Raw genomic sequence first — 26,425 nt, 5'->3', positions numbered from 1 at the left:
GGGTATGTTGGAGGAGGGTCTACGTACAGCAGAGGGCTGCTACAGGACGGTGTGGGAGCGTCTGGGCATGGCCTTTCAGACCCCGGAGGCCTACTGTGAGAAAGGCATCTACCGCTCCCTGGCCTACATGAGGCCTCTCAGCATCTGGGCCATGCAGCTAGCCCTGGATACCTCACAACCACGAGACCAGGCCCCCAAGACCACCACCACACCTACTGACCAGGCCCCCGAGACCACAACCACTATTCAAACTGCGACGGAGGGAGAACCCGGACAGAAGGAGAGTCAGGACCAGGGTCACATTCCATAGTCTAAACGTTATCGAAAGTAGCTGATTGCACCACAGAGACTGAGTTGCTGGGACAGGGACAGAGGGGATACCAGAGGAAGATCTCAAGGCGAGAGGGGACATAAGGACTATACAATTGTCTCTTTCTCAAAACCCATTGGATGGGAAAGCCAAAGGTCCCTTCCCTCTGACCTTCTCCCAATGGGTTTTTGAGAAGGAGGGGATGAGAGCGGACATGAGATTACAATTGAAATCTTCCCAATGAGAGGAGAGTCTGGACCAGGACTATGTTCAGAAGCCTAAATGTTGTTGAAAGATGCATATAAAACTGTTATGAATGGACCTGAGATGAATTATTCTATGTCAGAGAGGGGTGTTAGTTCTACGTAACATATTTATATCAGAAAATGCCACAATGTTGTGCCCTGCTGAACACGTCCCTGGACCAGACTGGTGTGGATGAGGAGAGACTCAAAAAAAAAGGGTTGTCCCAGAACTGAGGCAGTCTAACTGAACAACAACATTTGATTCTCTAAAGATTTCAAGTTCCAGAATCTAATGACTGAACCTTGCCCTCTGGCTGTCTGTCATCTCATTCTACATGGAGTTTACAACGCAACATCCTGTTCCACTGGTTGTCTCTGTAGACACAAACACACACACACACAACCATAAATACTCAAGCTTACATCTACAGAACAAAACAAGCTCATATGCAAAGTGTGACAATGACACTGTATATCACTGTAGCAGCTATAATCAAATTAGTCTTAATTTGAATGAGAATGAATATGTTTATTATTTCAGACTTCGACTGGCAGGTTTAACCAATGGTAGACAGTCTAGAAGACTTAGAATGAAGACTTGATAAAAATCGGTATTTGAAGATTGTTATTCTTTATTTCTATGTTTGAATGCTGTATAAAGTGTTTAAAAAAAGTTGTCTGATTTTTTTTTTTTTTTTTTTTTACTGAGTTTTGTAGTAATATGGGGGGGGAAATACATACAGTTCAAGGAGGGGATACTGCCCACTAATGACTGAGCGTGTCCTGGAATTCAACCAATGCGCTTCAGTTAATCACACAACATCATCCTGTTCCACTGGTTGTCCATATAAGTACACAGTAGTGTGCGCCGCCCTATGGGACTGACAAATCACAGCCAGTTGTGATACAGCCTGGATTCAAACCAGGTTGTCTGTAGTGACGCCTCTATTTCATTTTGGGCTGGGTAAATACAAGTGAATTTATTCATGAAAGTCACCTTGTCTGGGAGAAATTTACACAGTTAGAAAAATGTCACGCCAGGGTAAGCTTACGCAAAACACTCACCTTATTTGAAGTGTTACCAAAATTCCCATTGGGAAAAATGTATGGTCGAAAAACAATTGTAACCATTTTCATGTTTGACTGCTAGGTTTTACGGGTATTATGACTCATACCGTGGTAATCTATTATAGATTCTTAATTGAAGGTCCTTTAGCCAGATCGATAACAATGACATGGTCCTTTGAGTGAGATTTATAGTTTCAAAACAGAACGGTCAAGATCTACAGTAATAAACCAACAGAACTTTGCCACCACCCTCCATTTTACAAGTGGGTTAAACGACACTGTAGAGTAGCTATAGTGGAGTAAAGACAAGTACTGAAGGTCATTCTACTACAATGAAGCTTCTCTCATAGGCAGAAGTAAAACGAAAATAAAGTTTTTCCTCCCCGTCGGGGAATTGAACCCCGGTCTCCCGCGTGACAGGCGGGGATACTGACCACTATACTAACGAGGACTGAATGTCTACCGGAATTCTACGTATGCAGATCAGTTCAGTTAGAGCAACAGCATTTCCTTCGTTGTCTACAAAAGTACACATTTAGACACGCATACACACACAACAGACGATCACGGTTATTTGAATATTCAAAAATCCGAACAAACCTCAGTATTCCTTTACTTGTGTGCGTGTTCATTTGACCTTTTTTTGGGGGGGGGGGTTAACAATGAAAACTTTTTTCTAAATTAAATGATCATTGAGACATTATTACATACAGGGATACACCGTGACAATTGAAATTCTTTATTTAATAAAACAACAGTTGAACTGTTGATTTTTAGTTTTGATGACAGTGCATTGAGCTAGCGCATTTAGTCCTCCAGTCAACTATGACAACCTATTTTCTCCACTTCAAATAGAAATGACTGTCGCGTACATAGCCACGGTTCCACAAAACATGACCCAGCGCAATGCAAAACACTCACCAGAAAAGTAATTTCAAACAGAATCCATCAATCATGGAGAAAATCAGACTTCTCTTTCACCGTTGCTGTTAGCCAAAAACTACTGGAGAATTGCAGCCTGTCCGTCGTGGTAGCCTGCCTTTGACGTTTGTGTCATTCTGACTTGTCAAGTGTTTTTTAAAACTGCGTTTTCAATGTCGACTATCCTTGATAGCAGAAATAATGTCATATTATCCGAAGAGTGAAATAATTTCGAATGCCCATCCCTAACAAGCACGATACCAACATGTGTCGACAAACAAGTCCTGTGCACACTTTAAACAACGAGACAAAATATATTCACTTTAATTTTCTCAAAGTTATACATGGTGATATACAGTGATTTATCACAATGGGGTTTCTGAAAATGAAAATAAGTTATAGCAGTAACAAGAGTAGATAATAGATTCTGAATGTATTGTTCCTCAAACCAGATTAATATATACATACATACACATATACAGTACCGTTTAAAAGTTTGGACACACCTCCTCATTCAAGGGTTTTTCTAGATGTTTTACTATTTTCTACATTGTAGAATAAAAGTGAAGACATCAAAACTATGAAATAACACATGGAATCTTGTAGTAACCAAAAAAGTTTTAAACAAAACAAAATATATTTTATACTCTTCAAAGTAGCCACCCTTTGCCTTGATGACAGCTTTGCACACTCTTGGCATTCTCTCCACCAGCTGCACCTGGAATGCTTTCCAAAGGTCTTGAAGGAGTTCCCACAAATGCTGAGCACTTGTTGACTGCTTTTCCTTCCCACTGCGGTCAACTCATCCCAAACCCTCTCAATTGAGTTGAGGTCGGGTGATTGTGGAGGCCAGGTCATCTGATGCAGCACTCCATCACTTTGCTTCTTGGTCAAATAGCCCTTACACAGCCTGGAGGTGTGTGGGTCATTGTCCTGTTGAAAAATAAATGATAGTCCCACTAAGCGCAAACCAGATGGGATGGCGTATCGCTGCAGAATACTGTCGTAGCCATGCTGGTTAAGTGTACCTTGAATTCTAAATAAATCACCAACAGTGTCACCAGCAAAGCATCCCCACACCATCACACCTTGTCCTTGCTTCACGGTGGGAACCACACACACGCAGAGATCATGCGATCACCTACTCCTCGTCGCACAAAGACAGAGCGGTTGGAACCAAAAATCTCAAATTTGGAGTCAGACCAAAGGACAGATTTCCACCGGTCTAATGGCCATTGCTTGTGTTTCTTGGCCCAAGCAAGTCTCTTCCTCTTATTGGTGTCCTTTAGTAGTGTTTTTGTTTTTACAGCAGTTTGACATTGAAGGCCAAATTCACATAGTCTCCTCTGACGGGTTGATGTTGAGATGTGTCTGTTACTTGAACTCTGTGAAGCATTTATTTGGGCTGAAATTTCTGAGGCTGGTAATTCTCATGAACTTATCCTCCACAGCAGAGGTAACTCTGGGTCTTCCTTTCCTGTGGCGGTCCTCACGAGAGCTAGTTTCATCATAGCGCTTGATGGTTTTTGCGACTGCGCTTGAAGAAATTTTCTAAGTTGTTGAAATGTTCTGGATTGACTGACTTTCGTGTCTTAAAGTAATGATGTACCATCGTTTCTCTTTGCTTATTCGAGCTGTTCTTGCCATAATATTGACATGGTCTTTTACCAAATAGGGCTATCTTCTGTATTCCAACCCTACCCTATCACAACACAACTGATTGGCTGAAATGCATTACGAAGGAAAGAAATTATACAAATGAACTTTTAACAAGGCACACCTGTTAATTGAAAGGCATTCCAGGTGACTGCCTCATGAAGCTGGTTGAGAGAATGCCAAGAGTGTGCAAAGCTGTTATCAAGGCAAAGGGTGGCTACTTTGAAGAATCTCAAACATAAATATATTTTGATTTGTTTCACACTTTTTTGGTTACTACATGATTCCATATGTTTTATTTCATAGTTTTTATGTCTTCACTGTTATTCTAAAATTATGAAAATAGTCAAAATAAAGAAAAACCCTTGAATGAGGAGGTGTGTCCAAACTTTTGACTGGTACTGTACATATACAATACATTTAGTTATACATTTAGTTATATACATTATATATATATATATATATATATATATATATATATATATATATATATATATATATATATATATATATATATATATATATCACTAAATGTATAACTAAATGATATAGTCTGTCGAGCCAGATTAATATACAGTGGTGTAAAGTACTTAAGTAAAAAGACTTTAAAGTATGAAAATTTGGTACTTTTTTCCACCACTGGTATTTATACTTTTATTCAAGTATGACAATTGTGTACTTCTTCCACCACTGTTAATATATAATGATGATATGGTCCTTCGAGCAGGATGCTCATCTATATTCAAAAATATGTTTCTTTGAGCCAGATTTTCCATACAGAACGGTCAAGATATGCAGTAATAAACCACAAAAGGCCTTTGCATTCAAATCAAATCAAAGTTTATTTGTCACGTGCACCGAATACAACAGATCTAGTAGCCCTTACAGTGAACTGCTTACTTACAGGCTCTTAACCAATAGTGCAAAAAAGGTATTAGGTTAACAATAGGTAAATAAAGAAGTAAAACAACAGTAAAAAGACAGGCTAGAAACAATTGTTCAGGAGTCTTATGGCTTGTGGGTAAAAACAAGGTAGAAGCCTTTTTGTCCTAGACTTGGCACTCCAGTACCGCTTGCCATGCGGTAGTAGAGAGAGCAGTCTTTGACTGGGGTGGCTGGGGTCTTTGACAATTTTTAGGGCCTTCCTCTGACACCACCTGGTGTAGAGGTCCTGGATGGCAGGCAGCTGAGCCCCAGTGACGTACTGGGCCGTACGCACTACCTACCCTCTGTAGTTATTTATATACCCAATCGGGCCACCGCCTCCCACTTTTACCAGTGGTTGCAATGAAACTGTTCTCATGTTGTATGTTCAAACACATCAATCAAATCTTTAGATTAACAGTCTAAGGATCAAAGCAATTGCGCCACAAACATGGAGTTGGTAGAAAGCTGACCTTTGACCCCTGGCTGTCTGTGATCTCATTCTATATGGAGTTTAGATATATGGTGAAGCTATTCAGCAACTGATGATCACAGGCCACTGACACCCATTTTACTAGGATGGAAAATATCTTCTGACATCAGAGAGCTCAACAAATGGAAAACACTCGTCCCTGGGTGGGCTTGAACCACCAACCTTTAGATTAACAGTCTAACGCGCTAACCAATTGCGCCACAGAGACTAAGCTGATTACAGCAGGACACACGTGGAACAAGGATCACGTTCATTTCATGGCAATCACTCCGCTGTTACATGGTTGCAAGAATTCTATCATCTTATCCGGACAGAGAAATATTCAGCTTTCAGTCATAATTGTATGGCAAAACAGAGGGGTAACATCCAGATCTGAACAGACGTATATACTACATGGTTTATCTTAAAGATATATTTTATCTTTAAATGCTATCAAAACCCCAAAACTCCCGTGGCAATACTCCCCAAGGCAGCCTGAAAAGTAGCAGAGTTTGTCGTTAGCCTCTTACCAATAAAAGACGCTGAAAGGGTCTGAATACTCGCTAAATATAGCGTCAAGGTCGCTAAATTGACTCTATACACTAATTCAAAAGTTCACAAAGTTATACAGTATACGGCTATCTACTCACTGCTCTAGAATCTAGGGGAAAACATGGCAATTCAAGAGGGGTGCTAAGAAAGCATTGCCAAAACGTTGTTTTCTTTGCCCTATTACATTATAAATCACATATAATGAATCTAGATTGTTCTCTATAATATTATAACCTTAATAGTAATGTGTTGATGAAATAAGAGCCTTAATTTGCTGTGACCATTGCTAGTGCAGACCGCACCACTCTTGGTTGTATCTCATCAATATTCATTATTAAAATTACACTAGGCAAGTCACTTAAGAACAAATTCTTATTTACAATGAAGGCCTATACGGGCCAAACGCGGATGACGCTGGGCCAATTGTGCGCCACCCTATGGGACTCACAAATCACAGCCAGTTGTGATACAGCCTGGATTCAAACCAGGTTGTCTGTAGTGACGCCTCTATTTCATTTTGGGCTGGGTAAATACAAGTGTGAATTTATTCATGAAAGTCACCTTGTCTGGGAGAAATTTACACAGTTAGAAAAATGTCACGCCAGGGTAAGCTTACGCAAAACACTCACCTTATTTGAAGTGTTACCAAAATTCCCATTGGGAAAAATGTATGGTCGAAAAACAATTGTAACCATTTTCATGTTTGACTGCTAGGTTTTACGGGTATTATGACTCATACCGTGGTAATCTATTATAGATTCTTAATTGAAGGTCCTTTAGCCAGATCGATGACAATGACATGGTCCTTTGAGTGAGATTTATATTTTCAAAACAGAACGGTCAAGATCTACAGTAATAAACCAACAGAACTTTGCCACCACCCTCCATTTTACAAGTGGGTTAAACGACACTGTAGAGTAGCTATAGTGGAGTAAAGACAAGTACTGAAGGTCATTCTACTACAATGAAGCTTCTCTCATAGGCAGAAGTAAAACGAAAATAAAGTTTTTCCTCCCCGTCGGGGAATTGAACCCCGGTCTCCCGCGTGACAGGCGGGGATACTGACCACTATACTAACGAGGACTGAATGTCTACTGGAATTCTACGTATGCAGATCAGTTCAGTTAGAGCAACAGCATCTCCTTCGTTGTCTACAAAAGTACACATTTAGACACGTATACACACATAACAGACGATCACGGTTATTTGAATATTCAAAAATCCGAAAAAACCTCAGTATTCCTTTACTTGTGTGCGTGTTCAGTTGACCTTTTTTTTGGGGGGGGTTAACAATGAAAACTTTTTTCTAAATTAAATGATCATTGAGACATTATTACATACAGGGATACACCGTGACAATTGAAATTCTTTATTTAATAAAACAACAGTTGAACTGTTGATTTTTAGTTTTGATGACAGTGCATTGAGCTAGCGCATTTAGTCCTCCAGTCAACTATGACAACCTATTTTCTCCACTTCAAATAGAAATGACTGTCGCGTACATAGCCACGGTTCCACAAAACATGACCCAGCGCAATGCAAAACACTCACCAGAAAAGTAATTTCAAACAGAATCCATCAATCATGGAGAAAATCAGACTTCTCTTTCACCGTTGCTGTTAGCCAAAAACTGCTGGAGAATTGCAGCCTGTCCGTCGTGGTAGCCTGCCTTTGACGTTTGTGTCATTCTGACTTGTCAAGTGTTTTTTTAAACTGCGTTTTTCAATGTCGACTATCCTTGATAGCAGAAATAATGTCATATTATCCGAAGTGTGAAATAATTTCGAATGCCCATCCCTAACAAACACGATACCAACATGTGTCGACAAACAAGTCCTGTGCACACTTTAAACAACGAGACAAAATATATTCATTTTAATTTTCTCAAAGTTATACATGGTGATATACAGTGATTTATCACAATGGGGTTTCTGAAAATGAAAATAAGTTATAGCAGTAACAAGAGTAGATAATAGATTCTGAATGTATTGTTCCTCAAACCAGATTAATATATACATACATACACATATACAGTACCGTTTAAAAGTTGGGACACACCTCCTCATTCAAGGGTTTTTCTAGATTTTTTACTATTTTCTACATTGTAGAATAAAAGTGAAGACATCAAAACTATGAAATAACACATGGAATCTTGTAGTAACCAAAAAAGTTTTAAACAAAACAAAATATATTTTATACTCTTCAAAGTAGCCACCCTTTGCCTTGATGACAGCTTTGCACACTCTTGGCATTCTCTCCACCAGCTGCACCTGGAATGCTTTCCAAAGGTCTTGAAGGAGTTCCCACAAATGCTGAGCACTTGTTGACTGCTTTTCCTTCCCACTGCGGTCAACTCATCCCAAACCCTCTCAATTGAGTTGAGGTCGGGTGATTGTGGAGGCCAGGTCATCTGATGCAGCACTCCATCACTTTGCTTCTTGGTCAAATAGCCCTTACACAGCCTGGAGGTGTGTGGGTCATTGTCCTGTTGAAAAATAAATGATAGTCCCACTAAGCGCAAACCAGATGGGATGGCGTATCGCTGCAGAATACTGTCGTAGCCATGCTGGTTAAGTGTACCTTGAATTCTAAATAAATCACCAACAGTGTCACCAGCAAAGCATCCCCACACCATCACACCTTGTCCTTGCTTCACGGTGGGAACCACACACACGCAGAGATCATGCGATCACCTACTCCTCGTCGCACAAAGACAGAGCGGTTGGAACCAAAAATCTCAAATTTGGAGTCAGACCAAAGGACAGATTTCCACCGGTCTAATGGCCATTGCTTGTGTTTCTTGGCCCAAGCAAGTCTCTTCCTCTTATTGGTGTCCTTTAGTAGTGTTTTTGTTTTTACAGCAGTTTGACATTGAAGGCCAAATTCACATAGTCTCCTCTGACGGGTTGATGTTGAGATGTGTCTGTTACTTGAACTCTGTGAAGCATTTATTTGGGCTGAAATTTCTGAGGCTGGTAATTCTCATGAACTTATCCTCCACAGCAGAGGTAACTCTGGGTCTTCCTTTCCTGTGGCGGTCCTCACGAGAGCTAGTTTCATCATAGCGCTTGATGGTTTTTGCGACTGCGCTTGAAGAAATTTTCTAAGTTGTTGAAATGTTCTGGATTGACTGACCTTCGTGTCTTAAAGTAATGATGTACCATCGTTTCTCTTTGCTTATTCGAGCTGTTCTTGCCATAATATTGACATGGTCTTTTACCAAATAGGGCTATCTTCTGTATTCCAACCCTACCCTATCACAACACAACTGATTGGCTGAAATGCATTACGAAGGAAAGAAATTACACAAATGAACTTTTAACAAGGCACACCTGTTAATTGAAAGGCATTCCAGGTGACTGCCTCATGAAGCTGGTTGAGAGAATGCCAAGAGTGTGCAAAGCTGTTATCAAGGCAAAGGGTGGCTACTTTGAAGAATCTCAAACATAAATATATTTTGATTTGTTTCACACTTTTTTGGTTACTACATGATTCCATATGTTTTATTTCATAGTTTTTATGTCTTCACTGTTATTCTAAAATTATGAAAATAGTCAAAATAAAGAAAAACCCTTGAATGAGGAGGTGTGTCCAAACTTTTGACTGGTACTGTACATATACAATACATTTAGTTATACATTTAGTTATATACATTATATATATATATATATATATATATATATATATATATATATATATATATATATATCACTAAATGTATAACTAAATGATATAGTCTGTCGAGCCAGATTAATATACAGTGGTGTAAAGTACTTAAGTAAAAAGACTTTAAAGTATGAAAATTTGGTACTTTTTTCCACCACTGGTATTTATACTTTTATTCAAGTATGACAATTGTGTACTTCTTCCACCACTGTTAATATATAATGATGATATGGTCCTTCGAGCAGGATGCTCATCTATATTCAAAAATATGTTTCTTTGAGCCAGATTTTCCATACAGAACGGTCAAGATATGCAGTAATAAACCACAAAAGGCCTTTGCATTCAAATCAAATCAAAGTTTATTTGTCACGTGCACCGAATACAACAGATCTAGTAGCCCTTACAGTGAACTGCTTACTTACAGGCTCTTAACCAATAGTGCAAAAAAGGTATTAGGTTAACAATAGGTAAATAAAGAAGTAAAACAACAGTAAAAAGACAGGCTAGAAACAATTGTTCAGGAGTCTTATGGCTTGTGGGTAAAAACAAGGTAGAAGCCTTTTTGTCCTAGACTTGGCACTCCAGTACCGCTTGCCATGCGGTAGTAGAGAGAGCAGTCTTTGACTGGGGTGGCTGGGGTCTTTGACAATTTTTAGGGCCTTCCTCTGACACCACCTGGTGTAGAGGTCCTGGATGGCAGGCAGCTGAGCCCCAGTGACGTACTGGGCCGTACGCACTACCTACCCTCTGTAGTTATTTATATACCCAATCGGGCCACCGCCTCCCACTTTTACCAGTGGTTTCAATGCAACAGTTCTCATGTTGTATGTTCAAACACATCAATCAAATCTTTAGATTAACAGTCTAAGGCTCAAAGCAATTGCGCCACAAACATGGAGTTGGTAGAAAGCTGACCTTTGACCCTCTGGCTGTCTGTGATCTCATTCTATATGGAGTTTAGATATATGGTGAAGCTATTCAGCAACTGATGATCACAGGCCACTGACACCCATTTTACTAGGATGGAAAATATCTTCTGACATCAGAGAGCTCAACAAATGGAAAACACTCGTCCCTGGGTGGGCTTGAACCACCAACCTTTAGATTAACAGTCTAACGCGCTAACCAATTGCGCCACAGAGACTAAGCTGATTACAGCAGGACACACGTGGAACAAGGATCACGTTCATTTCATGGCAATCACTCCGCTGTTACATGGTTGCAAGAATTATATCATCTTATCCGGACAGAGAAATATTCAGCTTTCAGTCATAATTGTATGGCAAAACAGAGGGGTAACATCCAGATCTGAACAGACGTATATACTACATGGTTTATCTTAAAGATATATTTTATCTTTAAATGCTATCAAAACCCCAAAACTCCCGTGGCAATACTCCCCAAGGCAGCCTGACAAGTAGAAGAGTTTGTCGTTAGCCTCTTACCAATAAAAGACGCTGAAAGGGTCTGAATACTCGCTAAATATAGCGTCAAAGTCGCTAAATTGACTCTATACACTAATTCAAAATTTCACAAAGTTATACAGTATACGGCTATCTACTCACTGCTCTAGAATCTAGGGGAAAACATGGCAATTCAAGAGGGGTGCTAAGAAAGCAATGCCAAAACGTTGTTTTCTTTGCCCTATTACATTATAAATCACATATAATGAATCTAGATTGTTCTCTATAATATTATAACCTTAATAGTAATGTGTTGATGAAATAAGAGCGTTAATTTGCTGTGACCATTGCTAGTGCAGACCGCACCACTCTTGGTTGTATCTCATCAATATTCATTATTAAAATTACACTAGGCAAGTCACTTAAGAACAAATTCTTATTTACAATGAAGGCCTATACGGGCCAAACGCGGACGACGCTGGGCCAATTGTGCGCCACCCTATGGGACTCACAAATCACAGCCAGTTGTGATAAAGCCTGGATTCAAACCAGGTTGTCTGTAGTGACGCCTCTATTTCATTTTGGGCTGGGTAAATACAAGTGAATTTATTCATGAAAGTCACCTTGTCTGGGAGAAATTTACACAGTTAGAAAAATGTCACGCCAGGGTAAGCTTACGCAAAACACTCACCTTATTTGAAGTGTTACCAAAATTCCCATTGGGAAAATGTATGGTCGAAAAACAATTGTAACCATTTTCATGTTTGACTGCTAGGTTTTACGGGTATTATGACTCATACCGTGGTAATCTATTATAGATTCTTAATTGAAGGTCCTTTAGCCAGATCGATAACAATGACATGGTCCTTTGAGTGAGATTTATATTTTCAAAACAGAACGGTCAAGATCTACAGTAATAAACCAACAGAACTTTGCCACCACCCTCCATTTTACAAGTGGGTTAAACGACACTGTAGAGTAGCTATAGTGGAGTAAAGACAAGTACTGAAGGTCATTTTACTACAATGAGGCTTCTCTCACAGGCAGAAGTAAAACGAAAATAAAAACGTTACCTCCCCGTCGGGGAATTGAACCCCGGTCTCCCGCGTGACAGGCGGGGATACTGACCACTATACTAACGAGGACTGAATGTCTACTGGAATTCTACGTATGCAGATCAGTTCAGTTAAAGCAACAGCATCTCCTTCGTTGTCTACAAAAGTACACATTTAGACACGCATACACACACAACAGACGATCACGGTTATTTGAATATTCAAAAATCCGAACAAACCTCAGTATTCCTTTACTTGTGTGCGTGTTAATTTGACCTTTTTTTTGGGGGGTTAACAATGAAAACTTTTTCTAAATTAAATGATCATTGAGACATTATTACATACAGGGATACACCGTGACAATTGAAATTCTTTATTTAATAAAACAACAGTTGAACTGTTGATTTTTAGTTTTGATGACAGTGCATTGAGCTAGCGCATTTAGTCCTCCAGTCAACTATGACAACCTATTTTCTCCACTTCAAATAGAAATGACTGTCGCGTACATAGCCACGGTTCCACAAAACATGACCCAGCGCAATGCAAAACACTCACCAGAAAAGTAATTTCAAACAGAATCCATCAATCATGGAGAAAATCAGACTTCTCTTTCACCGTTGCTGTTAGCCAAAAACTGCTGGAGAATTGCAGCCTGTCCGTCGTGGTAGCCTGCCTTTGACGTTTGTGTCATTTCTGACTTGTCAAGTGTTTTTTTAAACTGCGTTTTTCAATGTCGACTATCCTTGATAGCAGAAATAATGTCATATTATCCGAAGAGTGAAATAATTTCGAATGCCCATCCCTAACAAACACGATACCAACATGTGTCGACAAACAAGTCCTGTGCACACTTTAAACAACGAGACAAAATATATTCATTTTAATTTTCTCAAAGTTATACATGGTGATATACAGTGATTTATCACAATGGGGTTTCTGAAAATGAAAATAAGTTATAGCAGTAACAAGAGTAGATAATAGATTCTGAATGTATTGTTCCTCAAACCAGATTAATATATACATACATACACATATACAGTACCGTTTAAAAGTTTGGACACACCTCCTCATTCAAGGGTTTTTCTAGATGTTTTACTATTTTCTACATTGTAGAATAAAAGTGAAGACATCAAAACTATGAAATAACACATGGAATCTTGTAGTAACCAAAAAAGTTTTAAACAAAACAAAATATATTTTATACTCTTCAAAGTAGCCACCCTTTGCCTTGATGACAGCTTTGCACACTCTTGGCATTCTCTCCACCAGCTGCACCTGGAATGCTTTCCAAAGGTCTTGAAGGAGTTCCCACAAATGCTGAGCACTTGTTGACTGCTTTTCCTTCCCACTGCGGTCAACTCATCCCAAACCCTCTCAATTGAGTTGAGGTCGGGTGATTGTGGAGGCCAGGTCATCTGATGCAGCACTCCATCACTTTGCTTCTTGGTCAAATAGCCCTTACACAGCCTGGAGGTGTGTGGGTCATTGTCCTGTTGAAAAATAAATGATAGTCCCACTAAGCGCAAACCAGATGGGATGGCGTATCGCTGCAGAATACTGTCGTAGCCATGCTGGTTAAGTGTACCTTGAATTCTAAATAAATCACCAACAGTGTCACCAGCAAAGCATCCCCACACCATCACACCTTGTCCTTGCTTCACGGTGGGAACCACACACACGCAGAGATCATGCGATCACCTACTCCTCGTCGCACAAAGACAGAGCGGTTGGAACCAAAAATCTCAAATTTGGAGTCAGACCAAAGGACAGATTTCCACCGGTCTAATGGCCATTGCTTGTGTTTCTTGGCCCAAGCAAGTCTCTTCCTCTTATTGGTGTCCTTTAGTAGTGTTTTTGTTTTTACAGCAGTTTGACATTGAAGGCCAAATTCACATAGTCTCCTCTGACGGGTTGATGTTGAGATGTGTCTGTTACTTGAACTCTGTGAAGCATTTATTTGGGCTGAAATTTCTGAGGCTGGTAATTCTCATGAACTTATCCTCCACAGCAGAGGTAACTCTGGGTCTTCCTTTCCTGTGGCGGTCCTCACGAGAGCTAGTTTCATCATAGCGCTTGATGGTTTTTGCGACTGCGCTTGAAGAAATTTTCTAAGTTGTTGAAATGTTCTGGATTGACTGACCTTCGTGTCTTAAAGTAATGATGTACCATCGTTTCTCTTTGCTTATTCGAGCTGTTCTTGCCATAATATTGACATGGTCTTTTACCAAATAGGGCTATCTTCTGTATTCCAACCCTACCCTATCACAACACAACTGATTGGCTGAAATGCATTACGAAGGAAAGAAATTACACAAATGAACTTTTAACAAGGCACACCTGTTAATTGAAAGGCATTCCAGGTGACTGCCTCATGAAGCTGGTTGAGAGAATGCCAAGAGTGTGCAAAGCTGTTATCAAGGCAAAGGGTGGCTACTTTGAAGAATCTCAAACATAAATATATTTTGATTTGTTTCACACTTTTTTGGTTACTACATGATTCCATATGTTTTATTTCATAGTTTTTATGTCTTCACTGTTATTCTAAAATTATGAAAATAGTCAAAATAAAGAAAAACCCTTGAATGAGGAGGTGTGTCCAAACTTTTGACTGGTACTGTACATATACAATACATTTAGTTATACATTTAGTTATATACATTATATATATATATATATATATATATATATATATATATATATATATATATATATATATATATATATCACTAAATGTATAACTAAATGATATAGTCTGTCGAGCCAGATTAATATACAGTGGTGTAAAGTACTTAAGTAAAAAGACTTTAAAGTATGAAAATTTGGTACTTTTTTCCACCACTGGTATTTATACTTTTATTCAAGTATGACAATTGTGTACTTCTTCCACCACTGTTAATATATAATGATGATATGGTCCTTCGAGCAGGATGCTCATCTATATTCAAAAATATGTTTCTTTGAGCCAGATTTTCCATACAGAACGGTCAAGATATGCAGTAATAAACCACAAAAGGCCTTTGCATTCAAATCAAATCAAAGTTTATTTGTCACGTGCACCGAATACAACAGATCTAGTAGCCCTTACAGTGAACTGCTTACTTACAGGCTCTTAACCAATAGTGCAAAAAAGGTATTAGGTTAACAATAGGTAAATAAAGAAGTAAAACAACAGTAAAAAGACAGGCTAGAAACAATTGTTCAGGAGTCTTATGGCTTGTGGGTAAAAACAAGGTAGAAGCCTTTTTGTCCTAGACTTGGCACTCCAGTACCGCTTGCCATGCGGTAGTAGAGAGAGCAGTCTTTGACTGGGGTGGCTGGGGTCTTTGACAATTTTTAGGGCCTTCCTCTGACACCACCTGGTGTAGAGGTCCTGGATGGCAGGCAGCTGAGCCCCAGTGACGTACTGGGCCGTACGCACTACCTACCCTCTGTAGTTATTTATATACCCAATCGGGCCACCGCCTCCCACTTTTACCAGTGGTTTCAATGCAACAGTTCTCATGTTGTATGTTCAAACACATCAATCAAATCTTTAGATTAACAGTCTAAGGCTCAAAGCAATTGCGCCACAAACATGGAGTTGGTAGAAAGCTGACCTTTGACCCTCTGGCTGTCTGTGATCTCATTCTATATGGAGTTTAGATATATGGTGAAGCTATTCAGCAACTGATGATCACAGGCCACTGACACCCATTTTACTAGGATGGAAAATATCTTCTGACATCAGAGAGCTCAACAAATGGAAAACACTCGTCCCTGGGTGGGCTTGAACCACCAACCTTTAGATTAACAGTCTAACGCGCTAACCAATTGCGCCACAGAGACTAAGCTGATTACAGCAGGACACACGTGGAACAAGGATCACGTTCATTTCATGGCAATCACTCCGCTGTTACATGGTTGCAAGAATTATATCATCTTATCCGGACAGAGAAATATTCAGCTTTCAGTCATAATTGTATGGCAAAACAGAGGGGTAACATCCAGATCTGAACAGACGTATATACTACATGGTTTATCTTAAAGATATATTTTATCTTTAAATGCTATCAAAACCCCAAAACTCCCGTGGCAATACTCCCCAAGGCAGCCTGACAAGTAGAAGAGTTTGTCGTTAGCCTCTTACCAATAAAAGACGCTGAAAGGGTCTGAATACTCGCTAAATATAGCGTCAAAGTCGCTAAATTGACTCTATACACTAATTCAAAAGTTCACAAAGTTATACAGTATACGGCTATCTACTCACTGCTCTAGAATCTAGGGGAAAACATGGCAATTCAAGAGGGGTGCTAAGAAAGCAATGCCAAAACGTTGTTTTCTTTGCCCTATTACATTATAAATCACATATAATGAATCTAGATTGTTCTCTATAATATTATAACCTTAATAGTAATGTGTTGATGAAATAAGAGCGTTAATTTGCTGTGACCATTGCTAGTGCAGACCGCACCACTCTTGGTTGTATCTCATCAATATTCATTATTAAAATTACACTAGGCAAGTCACTTAAGAACAAATTCTTATTTACAATGAAGGCCTATACGGGCCAAACGCGGACGACGCTGGGCCAATTGTGCGCCACCCTATGGGACTCACAAATCACAGCCAGTTGTGATAAAGCCTGGATTCAAACCAGGTTGTCTGTAGTGACGCCTCTATTTCATTTTGGGCTGGGTGAATTTATTCATGAAAGTCACCTTGTCTGGGAGAAATTTACACAGTTAGAAAAATGTCACGCCAGGGTAAGCTTACGCAAAACACTCACCTTATTTGAAGTGTTACCAAAATTCCCATTGGGAAAATGTATGGTCGAAAAACAATTGTAACCATTTTCATGTTTGACTGCTAGGTTTTACGGGTATTATGACTCATACCGTGGTAATCTATTATAGATTCTTAATTGAAGGTCCTTTAGCCAGATCGATAACAATGACATGGTCCTTTGAGTGAGATTTATATTTTCAAAACAGAACGGTCAAGATCTACAGTAATAAACCAACAGAACTTTGCCACCACCCTCCATTTTACAAGTGGGTCAAACGACACTGTAGAGTAGCTATAGTGGAGTAAAGACAAGTACTGAAGGTCATTTTACTACAATGAGGCTTCTCTCACAGGCAGAAGTAAAACGAAAATAAAAACGTTACCTCCCCGTCGGGGAATTGAACCCCGGTCTCCCGCGTGACAGGCGGGGATACTGACCACTATACTAACGAGGACTGAATGTCTACTGGAATTCTACGTATGCAGATCAGTTCAGTTAAAGCAACAGCATCTCCTTCGTTGTCTACAAAAGTACACATTTAGACACGCATACACACACAACAGACGATCACGGTTATTTGAATATTCAAAAATCCGAACAAACCTCAGTATTCCTTTACTTGTGTGCGTGTTAATTTGACCTTTTTTTTGGGGGGGGGTTAACAATGAAAACTTTTTTCTAAATTAAATGATCATTGAGACATTATTACATACAGGGATACACCGTGACAATTGAAATTCTTTATTTAATAAAACAACAGTTGAACTGTTGATTTTTAGTTTTGATGACAGTGCATTGAGCTAGCGCATTTAGTCCTCCAGTCAACTATGACAACCTATTTTCTCCACTTCAAATAGAAATGACTGTCGCGTACATAGCCACGGTTCCACAAAACATGACCCAGCGCAATGCAAAACACTCACCAGAAAAGTAATTTCAAACAGAATCCATCAATCATGGCGAAAATCAGACTTCTCTTTCACCGTTGCTGTTAGCCAAAAACTGCTGGAGAATTGCAGCCTGTCCGTCGTGGTAGCCTGCCTTTGACGTTTGTGTCATTCTGACTTGTCAAGTGTTTTTTAAACTGCGTTTTTCAATGTCGACTATCCTTGATAGCAGAAATAATGTCATATTATCCGAAGAGTGAAATAATTTCGAATGCCCATCCCTAACAAACACGATACCAACATGTGTCGACAAACAAGTCCTGTGCACACTTTAAACAACGAGACAAAATATATTCACTTTAATTTTCTCAAAGTTATACATGGTGATATACAGTGATTTATCACAATGGGGTTTCTGAAAATGAAAATAAGTTATAGCAGTAACAAGAGTAGATAATAGATTCTGAATGTATTGTTCCTCAAACCAGATTAATATATACATACATACACATATACAGTACCGTTTAAAAGTTTGGACACACCTCCTCATTCAAGGGTTTTTCTAGATGTTTTACTATTTTCTACATTGTAGAATAAAAGTGAAGACATCAAAACTATGAAATAACACATGGAATCTTGTAGTAACCAAAAACGTTTTAAACAAAACAAAATATATTTTATACTCTTCAAAGTAGCCACCCTTTGCCTTGATGACAGCTTTGCACACTCTTGGCATTCTCTCCACCAGCTGCACCTGGAATGCTTTCCAAAGGTCTTGAAGGAGTTCCCACAAATGCTGAGCACTTGTTGACTGCTTTTCCTTCCCACTGCGGTCAACTCATCCCAAACCCTCTCAATTGAGTTGAGGTCGGGTGATTGTGGAGGCCAGGTCATCTGATGCAGCACTCCATCACTTTGCTTCTTGGTCAAATAGCCCTTACACAGCCTGGAGGTGTGTGGGTCATTGTCCTGTTGAAAAATAAATGATAGTCCCACTAAGCGCAAACCAGATGGGATGGCTATCGCTGCAGAATACTGTCGTAGCCATGCTGGTTAAGTGTACCTTGAATTCTAAATAAATCACCAACAGTGTCACCAGCAAAGCATCCCCACACCATCACACCTTGTCCTTGCTTCACGGTGGGAACCACACACACGCAGAGATCATGCGATCACCTACTCCTCGTCGCACAAAGACAGAGCGGTTGGAACCAAAAATCTCAAATTTGGAGTCAGACCAAAGGACAGATTTCCACCGGTCTAATGGCCATTGCTTGTGTTTCTTGGCCCAAGCAAGTCTCTTCCTCTTATTGGTGTCCTTTAGTAGTGTTTTTGTTTTTACAGCAGTTTGACATTGAAGGCCAAATTCACATAGTCTCCTCTGACGGGTTGATGTTGAGATGTGTCTGTTACTTGAACTCTGTGAAGCATTTATTTGGGCTGAAATTTCTGAGGCTGGTAATTCTCATGAACTTATCCTCCACAGCAGAGGTAACTCTGGGTCTTCCTTTCCTGTGGCGGTCCTCACGAGAGCTAGTTTCATCATAGCGCTTGATGGTTTTTGCGACTGCGCTTGAAGAAATTTTCTAAGTTGTTGAAATGTTCTGGATTGACTGACCTTCGTGTCTTAAAGTAATGATGTACCATCGTTTCTCTTTGCTTATTCGAGCTGTTCTTGCCATAATATTGACATGGTCTTTTACCAAATAGGGCTATCTTCTGTATTCCAACCCTACCCTATCACAACACAACTGATTGGCTGAAATGCATTACGAAGGAAAGAAATTACACAAATGAACTTTTAACAAGGCACACCTGTTAATTGAAAGGCATTCCAGGTGACTGCCTCATGAAGCTGGTTGAGAGAATGCCAAGAGTGTGCAAAGCTGTTATCAAGGCAAAGGGTGGCTACTTTGAAGAATCTCAAACATAAATATATTTTGATTTGTTTCACACTTTTTGGTTACTACATGATTCCATATGTTTTATTTCATAGTTTTTATGTCTTCACTGTTATTCCCTAAAATTATGAAAATAGTCAAAATAAAGAAAAACCCTTGAATGAGGAGGTGTGTCCAAACTTTTGACTGGTACTGTACATATACAATACATTTAGTTATACATTTAGTTATACATTTAGTTATATACATTATATATATATATATATATATATATATATATATATATATATATACTAAATGTATAACTAAATGATATAGTCTGTCGAGCCAGATTAATATACAGTGGTGTAAAGTACTTAAGTAAAAAGACTTTAAAGTATGAAAATTTGGTACTTTTTTCCACCACTGGTATTTATACTTTTATTCAAGTATGACAATTGTGTACTTCTTCCACCACTGTTAATATATAATGATGATATGGTCCTTCGAGCAGGATGCTCATCTATATTCAAAAATATGTTTCTTTGAGCCAGATTTTCCATACAGAACGGTCAAGATATGCAGTAATAAACCACAAAAGGCCTTTGCATTCAAATCAAATCAAAGTTTATTTGTCACGTGCACCGAATACAACAGATCTAGTAGCCCTTACAGTGAACTGCTTACTTACAGGCTCTTAACCAATAGTGCAAAAAAGGTATTAGGTTAACAATAGGTAAATAAAGAAGTAAAACAACAGTAAAAAGACAGGCTAGAAACAATTGTTCAGGAGTCTTATGGCTTGTGGGTAAAAACAAGGTAGAAGCCTTTTTGTCCTAGACTTGGCACTCCAGTACCGCTTGCCATGCGGTAGTAGAGAGAGCAGTCTTTGACTGGGGTGGCTGGGGTCTTTGACAATTTTTAGGGCCTTCCTCTGACACCACCTGGTGTAGAGGTCCTGGATGGCAGGCAGCTGAGCCCCAGTGACGTACTGGGCCGTACGCACTACCTACCCTCTGTAGTTATTTATATACCCAATCGGGCCACCGCCTCCCACTTTTACCAGTGGTTTCAATGCAACAGTTCTCATGTTGTATGTTCAAACACATCAATCAAATCTTTAGATTAACAGTCTAAGGCTCAAAGCAATTGCGCCACAAACATGGAGTTGGTAGAAAGCTGACCTTTGACCCTCTGGCTGTCTGTGATCTCATTCTATATGGAGTTTAGATATATGGTGAAGCTATTCAGCAACTGATGATCACAGGCCACTGACACCCATTTTACTAGGATGGAAAATATCTTCTGACATCAGAGAGCTCAACAAATGGAAAACACTCGTCCCTGGGTGGGCTTGAACCACCAACCTTTAGATTAACAGTCTAACGCGCTAACCAATTGCGCCACAGAGACTAAGCTGATTACAGCAGGACACACGTGGAACAAGGATCACGTTCATTTCATGGCAATCACTCCGCTGTTACATGGTTGCAAGAATTATATCATCTTATCCGGACAGAGAAATATTCAGCTTTCAGTCATAATTGTATGGCAAAACAGAGGGGTAACATCCAGATCTGAACAGACGTATATACTACATGGTTTATCTTAAAGATATATTTTATCTTTAAATGCTATCAAAACCCCAAAACTCCCGTGGCAATACTCCCCAAGGCAGCCTGACAAGTAGAAGAGTTTGTCGTTAGCCTCTTACCAATAAAAGACGCTGAAAGGGTCTGAATACTCGCTAAATATAGCGTCAAAGTCGCTAAATTGACTCTATACACTAATTCAAAATTTCACAAAGTTATACAGTATACGGCTATCTACTCACTGCTCTAGAATCTAGGGGAAAACATGGCAATTCAAGAGGGGTGCTAAGAAAGCAATGCCAAAACGTTGTTTTCTTTGCCCTATTACATTATAAATCACATATAATGAATCTAGATTGTTCTCTATAATATTATAACCTTAATAGTAATGTGTTGATGAAATAAGAGCGTTAATTTGCTGTGACCATTGCTAGTGCAGACCGCACCACTCTTGGTTGTATCTCATCAATATTCATTATTAAAATTACACTAGGCAAGTCACTTAAGAACAAATTCTTATTTACAATGAAGGCCTATACGGGCCAAACGCGGACGACGCTGGGCCAATTGTGCGCCACCCTATGGGACTCACAAATCACAGCCAGTTGTGATAAAGCCTGGATTCAAACCAGGTTGTCTGTAGTGACGCCTCTATTTCATTTTGGGCTGGGTGAATTTATTCATGAAAGTCACCTTGTCTGGGAGAAATTTACACAGTTAGAAAAATGTCACGCCAGGGTAAGCTTACGCAAAACACTCACCTTATTTGAAGTGTTACCAAAATTCCCATTGGGAAAATGTATGGTCGAAAAACAATTGTAACCATTTTCATGTTTGACTGCTAGGTTTTACGGGTATTATGACTCATACCGTGGTAATCTATTATAGATTCTTAATTGAAGGTCCTTTAGCCAGATCGATAACAATGACATGGTCCTTTGAGTGAGATTTATATTTTCAAAACAGAACGGTCAAGATCTACAGTAATAAACCAACAGAACTTTGCCACCACCCTCCATTTTACAAGTGGGTCAAACGACACTGTAGAGTAGCTATAGTGGAGTAAAGACAAGTACTGAAGGTCATTTTACTACAATGAGGCTTCTCTCACAGGCAGAAGTAAAACGAAAATAAAAACGTTACCTCCCCGTCGGGGAATTGAACCCCGGTCTCCCGCGTGACAGGCGGGGATACTGACCACTATACTAACGAGGACTGAATGTCTACTGGAATTCTACGTATGCAGATCAGTTCAGTTAAAGCAACAGCATCTCCTTCGTTGTCTACAAAAGTACACATTTAGACACGCATACACACACAACAGACGATCACGGTTATTTGAATATTCAAAAATCCGAACAAACCTCAGTATTCCTTTACTTGTGTGCGTGTTAATTTGACCTTTTTTTTGGGGGGGGGGGGGGGGGTTAACAATGAAAACTTTTTTCTAAATTAAATGATCATTGAGACATTATTACATACAGGGATACACCGTGACAATTGAAATTCTTTATTTAATAAAACAACAGTTGAACTGTTGATTTTTAGTTTTGATGACAGTGCATTGAGCTAGCGCATTTAGTCCTCCAGTCAACTATGACAACCTATTTTCTCCACTTCAAATAGAAATGACTGTCGCGTACATAGCCACGGTTCCACAAAACATGACCCAGCGCAATGCAAAACACTCACCAGAAAAGTAATTTCAAACAGAATCCATCAATCATGGAGAAAATCAGACTTCTCTTTCACCGTTGCTGTTAGCCAAAAACTGCTGGAGAATTGCAGCCTGTCCGTCGTGGTAGCCTGCCTTTGACGTTTGTGTCATTCTGACTTGTCAAGTGTTTTTTTAAACTGCGTTTTTCAATGTCGACTATCCTTGATAGCAGAAATAATGTCATATTATCCGAAGAGTGAAATAATTTCGAATGCCCATCCCTAACAAACACGATACCAACATGTGTCGACAAACAAGTCCTGTGCACACTTTAAACAACGAGACAAAATATATTCACTTTAATTTTCTCAAAGTTATACATGGTGATATACAGTGATTTATCACAATGGGGTTTCTGAAAATGAAAATAAGTTATAGCAGTAACAAGAGTAGATAATAGATTCTGAATGTATTGTTCCTCAAACCAGATTAATATATACATACATACACATATACAGTACCGTTTAAAAGTTTGGACACACCTCCTCATTCAAGGGTTTTTCTAGATGTTTTACTATTTTCTACATTGTAGAATAAAAGTGAAGACATCAAAACTATGAAATAACACATGGAATCTTGTAGTAACCAAAAAGTTTTAAACAAAACAAAATATATTTTATACTCTTCAAAGTAGCCACCCTTTGCCTTGATGACAGCTTTGCACACTCTTGGCATTCTCTCCACCAGCTGCACCTGGAATGCTTTCCAAAGGTCTTGAAGGAGTTCCCACAAATGCTGAGCACTTGTTGACTGCTTTTCCTTCCCACTGCGGTCAACTCATCCCAAACCCTCTCAATTGAGTTGAGGTCGGGTGATTGTGGAGGCCAGGTCATCTGATGCAGCACTCCATCACTTTGCTTCTTGGTCAAATAGCCCTTACACAGCCTGGAGGTGTGTGGGTCATTGTCCTGTTGAAAAATAAATGATAGTCCCACTAAGCGCAAACCAGATGGGATGGCGTATCGCTGCAGAATACTGTCGTAGCCATGCTGGTTAAGTGTACCTTGAATTCTAAATAAATCACCAACAGTGTCACCAGCAAAGCATCCCCACACCATCACACCTTGTCCTTGCTTCACGGTGGGAACCACACACACGCAGAGATCATGCGATCACCTACTCCTCGTCGCACAAAGACAGAGCGGTTGGAACCAAAAATCTCAAATTTGGAGTCAGACCAAAGGACAGATTTCCACCGGTCTAATGGCCATTGCTTGTGTTTCTTGGCCCAAGCAAGTCTCTTCCTCTTATTGGTGTCCTTTAGTAGTGTTTTTGTTTTTACAGCAGTTTGACATTGAAGGCCAAATTCACATAGTCTCCTCTGACGGGTTGATGTTGAGATGTGTCTGTTACTTGAACTCTGTGAAGCATTTATTTGGGCTGAAATTTCTGAGGCTGGTAATTCTCATGAACTTATCCTCCACAGCAGAGGTAACTCTGGGTCTTCCTTTCCTGTGGCGGTCCTCACGAGAGCTAGTTTCATCATAGCGCTTGATGGTTTTTGCGACTGCGCTTGAAGAAATTTTCTAAGTTGTTGAAATGTTCTGGATTGACTGACCTTCGTGTCTTAAAGTAATGATGTACCATCGTTTCTCTTTGCTTATTCGAGCTGTTCTTGCCATAATATTGACATGGTCTTTTACCAAATAGGGCTATCTTCTGTATTCCAACCCTACCCTATCACAACACAACTGATTGGCTGAAATGCATTACGAAGGAAAGAAATTACACAAATGAACTTTTAACAAGGCACACCTGTTAATTGAAAGGCATTCCAGGTGACTGCCTCATGAAGCTGGTTGAGAGAATGCCAAGAGTGTGCAAAGCTGTTATCAAGGCAAAGGGTGGCTACTTTGAAGAATCTCAAACATAAATATATTTTGATTTGTTTCACACTTTTTTGGTTACTACATGATTCCATATGTTTTATTTCATAGTTTTTATGTCTTCACTGTTATTCTAAAATTATGAAAATAGTCAAAATAAAGAAAAACCCTTGAATGAGGAGGTGTGTCCAAACTTTTGACTGGTACTGTACATATACAATACATTTAGTTATACATTTAGTTATATACATTATATATATATATATATATATATATATATATATATATATATATATATATATATATATATATATATATATATATATCACTAAATGTATAACTAAATGATATAGTCTGTCGAGCCAGATTAATATACAGTGGTGTAAAGTACTTAAGTAAAAAGACTTTAAAGTATGAAAATTTGGTACTTTTTTCCACCACTGGTATTTATACTTTTATTCAAGTATGACAATTGTGTACTTCTTCCACCACTGTTAATATATAATGATGATATGGTCCTTCGAGCAGGATGCTCATCTATATTCAAAAATATGTTTCTTTGAGCCAGATTTTCCATACAGAACGGTCAAGATATGCAGTAATAAACCACAAAAGGCCTTTGCATTCAAATCAAATCAAAGTTTATTTGTCACGTGCACCGAATACAACAGATCTAGTAGCCCTTACAGTGAACTGCTTACTTACAGGCTCTTAACCAATAGTGCAAAAAAGGTATTAGGTTAACAATAGGTAAATAAAGAAGTAAAACAACAGTAAAAAGACAGGCTAGAAACAATTGTTCAGGAGTCTTATGGCTTGTGGGTAAAAACAAGGTAGAAGCCTTTTTGTCCTAGACTTGGCACTCCAGTACCGCTTGCCATGCGGTAGTAGAGAGAGCAGTCTTTGACTGGGGTGGCTGGGGTCTTTGACAATTTTTAGGGCCTTCCTCTGACACCACCTGGTGTAGAGGTCCTGGATGGCAGGCAGCTGAGCCCCAGTGACGTACTGGGCCGTACGCACTACCTACCCTCTGTAGTTATTTATATACCCAATCGGGCCACCGCCTCCCACTTTTACCAGTGGTTTCAATGCAACAGTTCTCATGTTGTATGTTCAAACACATCAATCAAATCTTTAGATTAACAGTCTAAGGCTCAAAGCAATTGCGCCACAAACATGGAGTTGGTAGAAAGCTGACCTTTGACCCTCTGGCTGTCTGTGATCTCATTCTATATGGAGTTTAGATATATGGTGAAGCTATTCAGCAACTGATGATCACAGGCCACTGACACCCATTTTACTAGGATGGAAAATATCTTCTGACATCAGAGAGCTCAACAAATGGAAAACACTCGTCCCTGGGTGGGCTTGAACCACCAACCTTTAGATTAACAGTCTAACGCGCTAACCAATTGCGCCACAGAGACTAAGCTGATTACAGCAGGACACACGTGGAACAAGGATCACGTTCATTTCATGGCAATCA

At 39.3% G+C, this 26,425-nt stretch overlaps 1 protein-coding gene and 10 non-coding genes across 11 annotated transcripts in view; 1 reads left to right on the top strand and 10 right to left on the bottom strand.

The window, feature by feature from the left end:
• The window catches only part of gba2 (glucosidase, beta (bile acid) 2), a 41,945-nt gene extending 40,723 nt beyond the window's left edge, over window positions 1-1,222 (top strand). Inside the window, exon 18 of the mRNA XM_046318277.1 lies at window positions 2-1,222. Coding sequence (XP_046174233.1) covers window positions 2-310 — 309 coding nt within the window. The 3' untranslated portion in view covers window positions 311-1,222. The remainder of the gene's footprint in view (window position 1) is intronic.
• A 780-nt stretch (window positions 1,223-2,002) lies between these two features.
• Window positions 2,003-2,074, bottom strand: trnad-guc. The gene has a single exon. It is a non-coding gene; the product is annotated as a tRNA-Asp (tRNA).
• Window positions 2,075-5,751: 3,677 nt separating this feature from the next.
• Window positions 5,752-5,825, bottom strand: trnan-guu. Its single transcript has one exon. It is a non-coding gene; the product is annotated as a tRNA-Asn (tRNA).
• A 1,334-nt stretch (window positions 5,826-7,159) lies between these two features.
• trnad-guc lies at window positions 7,160-7,231 on the bottom strand. Its single transcript has one exon. It is a non-coding gene; the product is annotated as a tRNA-Asp (tRNA).
• A 3,653-nt stretch (window positions 7,232-10,884) lies between these two features.
• On the bottom strand, window positions 10,885-10,958 carry trnan-guu. Its single transcript has one exon. It is a non-coding gene; the product is annotated as a tRNA-Asn (tRNA).
• A 1,332-nt stretch (window positions 10,959-12,290) lies between these two features.
• On the bottom strand, window positions 12,291-12,362 carry trnad-guc. The gene has a single exon. It is a non-coding gene; the product is annotated as a tRNA-Asp (tRNA).
• A 3,661-nt stretch (window positions 12,363-16,023) lies between these two features.
• On the bottom strand, window positions 16,024-16,097 carry trnan-guu. The gene has a single exon. It is a non-coding gene; the product is annotated as a tRNA-Asn (tRNA).
• Window positions 16,098-17,419: 1,322 nt separating this feature from the next.
• trnad-guc lies at window positions 17,420-17,491 on the bottom strand. Its single transcript has one exon. It is a non-coding gene; the product is annotated as a tRNA-Asp (tRNA).
• A 3,652-nt stretch (window positions 17,492-21,143) lies between these two features.
• trnan-guu lies at window positions 21,144-21,217 on the bottom strand. The gene has a single exon. It is a non-coding gene; the product is annotated as a tRNA-Asn (tRNA).
• A 1,322-nt stretch (window positions 21,218-22,539) lies between these two features.
• On the bottom strand, window positions 22,540-22,611 carry trnad-guc. The gene has a single exon. It is a non-coding gene; the product is annotated as a tRNA-Asp (tRNA).
• A 3,681-nt stretch (window positions 22,612-26,292) lies between these two features.
• Window positions 26,293-26,366, bottom strand: trnan-guu. Its single transcript has one exon. It is a non-coding gene; the product is annotated as a tRNA-Asn (tRNA).
• Between the last annotated feature and the right edge of the window lie 59 nt (window positions 26,367-26,425).

This window comes from Oncorhynchus gorbuscha, linkage group LG21 (assembly GCF_021184085.1).
Source record: "Oncorhynchus gorbuscha isolate QuinsamMale2020 ecotype Even-year linkage group LG21, OgorEven_v1.0, whole genome shotgun sequence".
NCBI classification, from domain to species: Eukaryota; Metazoa; Chordata; class Actinopteri; order Salmoniformes; family Salmonidae; genus Oncorhynchus; species Oncorhynchus gorbuscha.
Note: the sequence above shows the minus strand (reverse complement) of the source record. Positions and strands in the feature narration are given on the sequence as shown.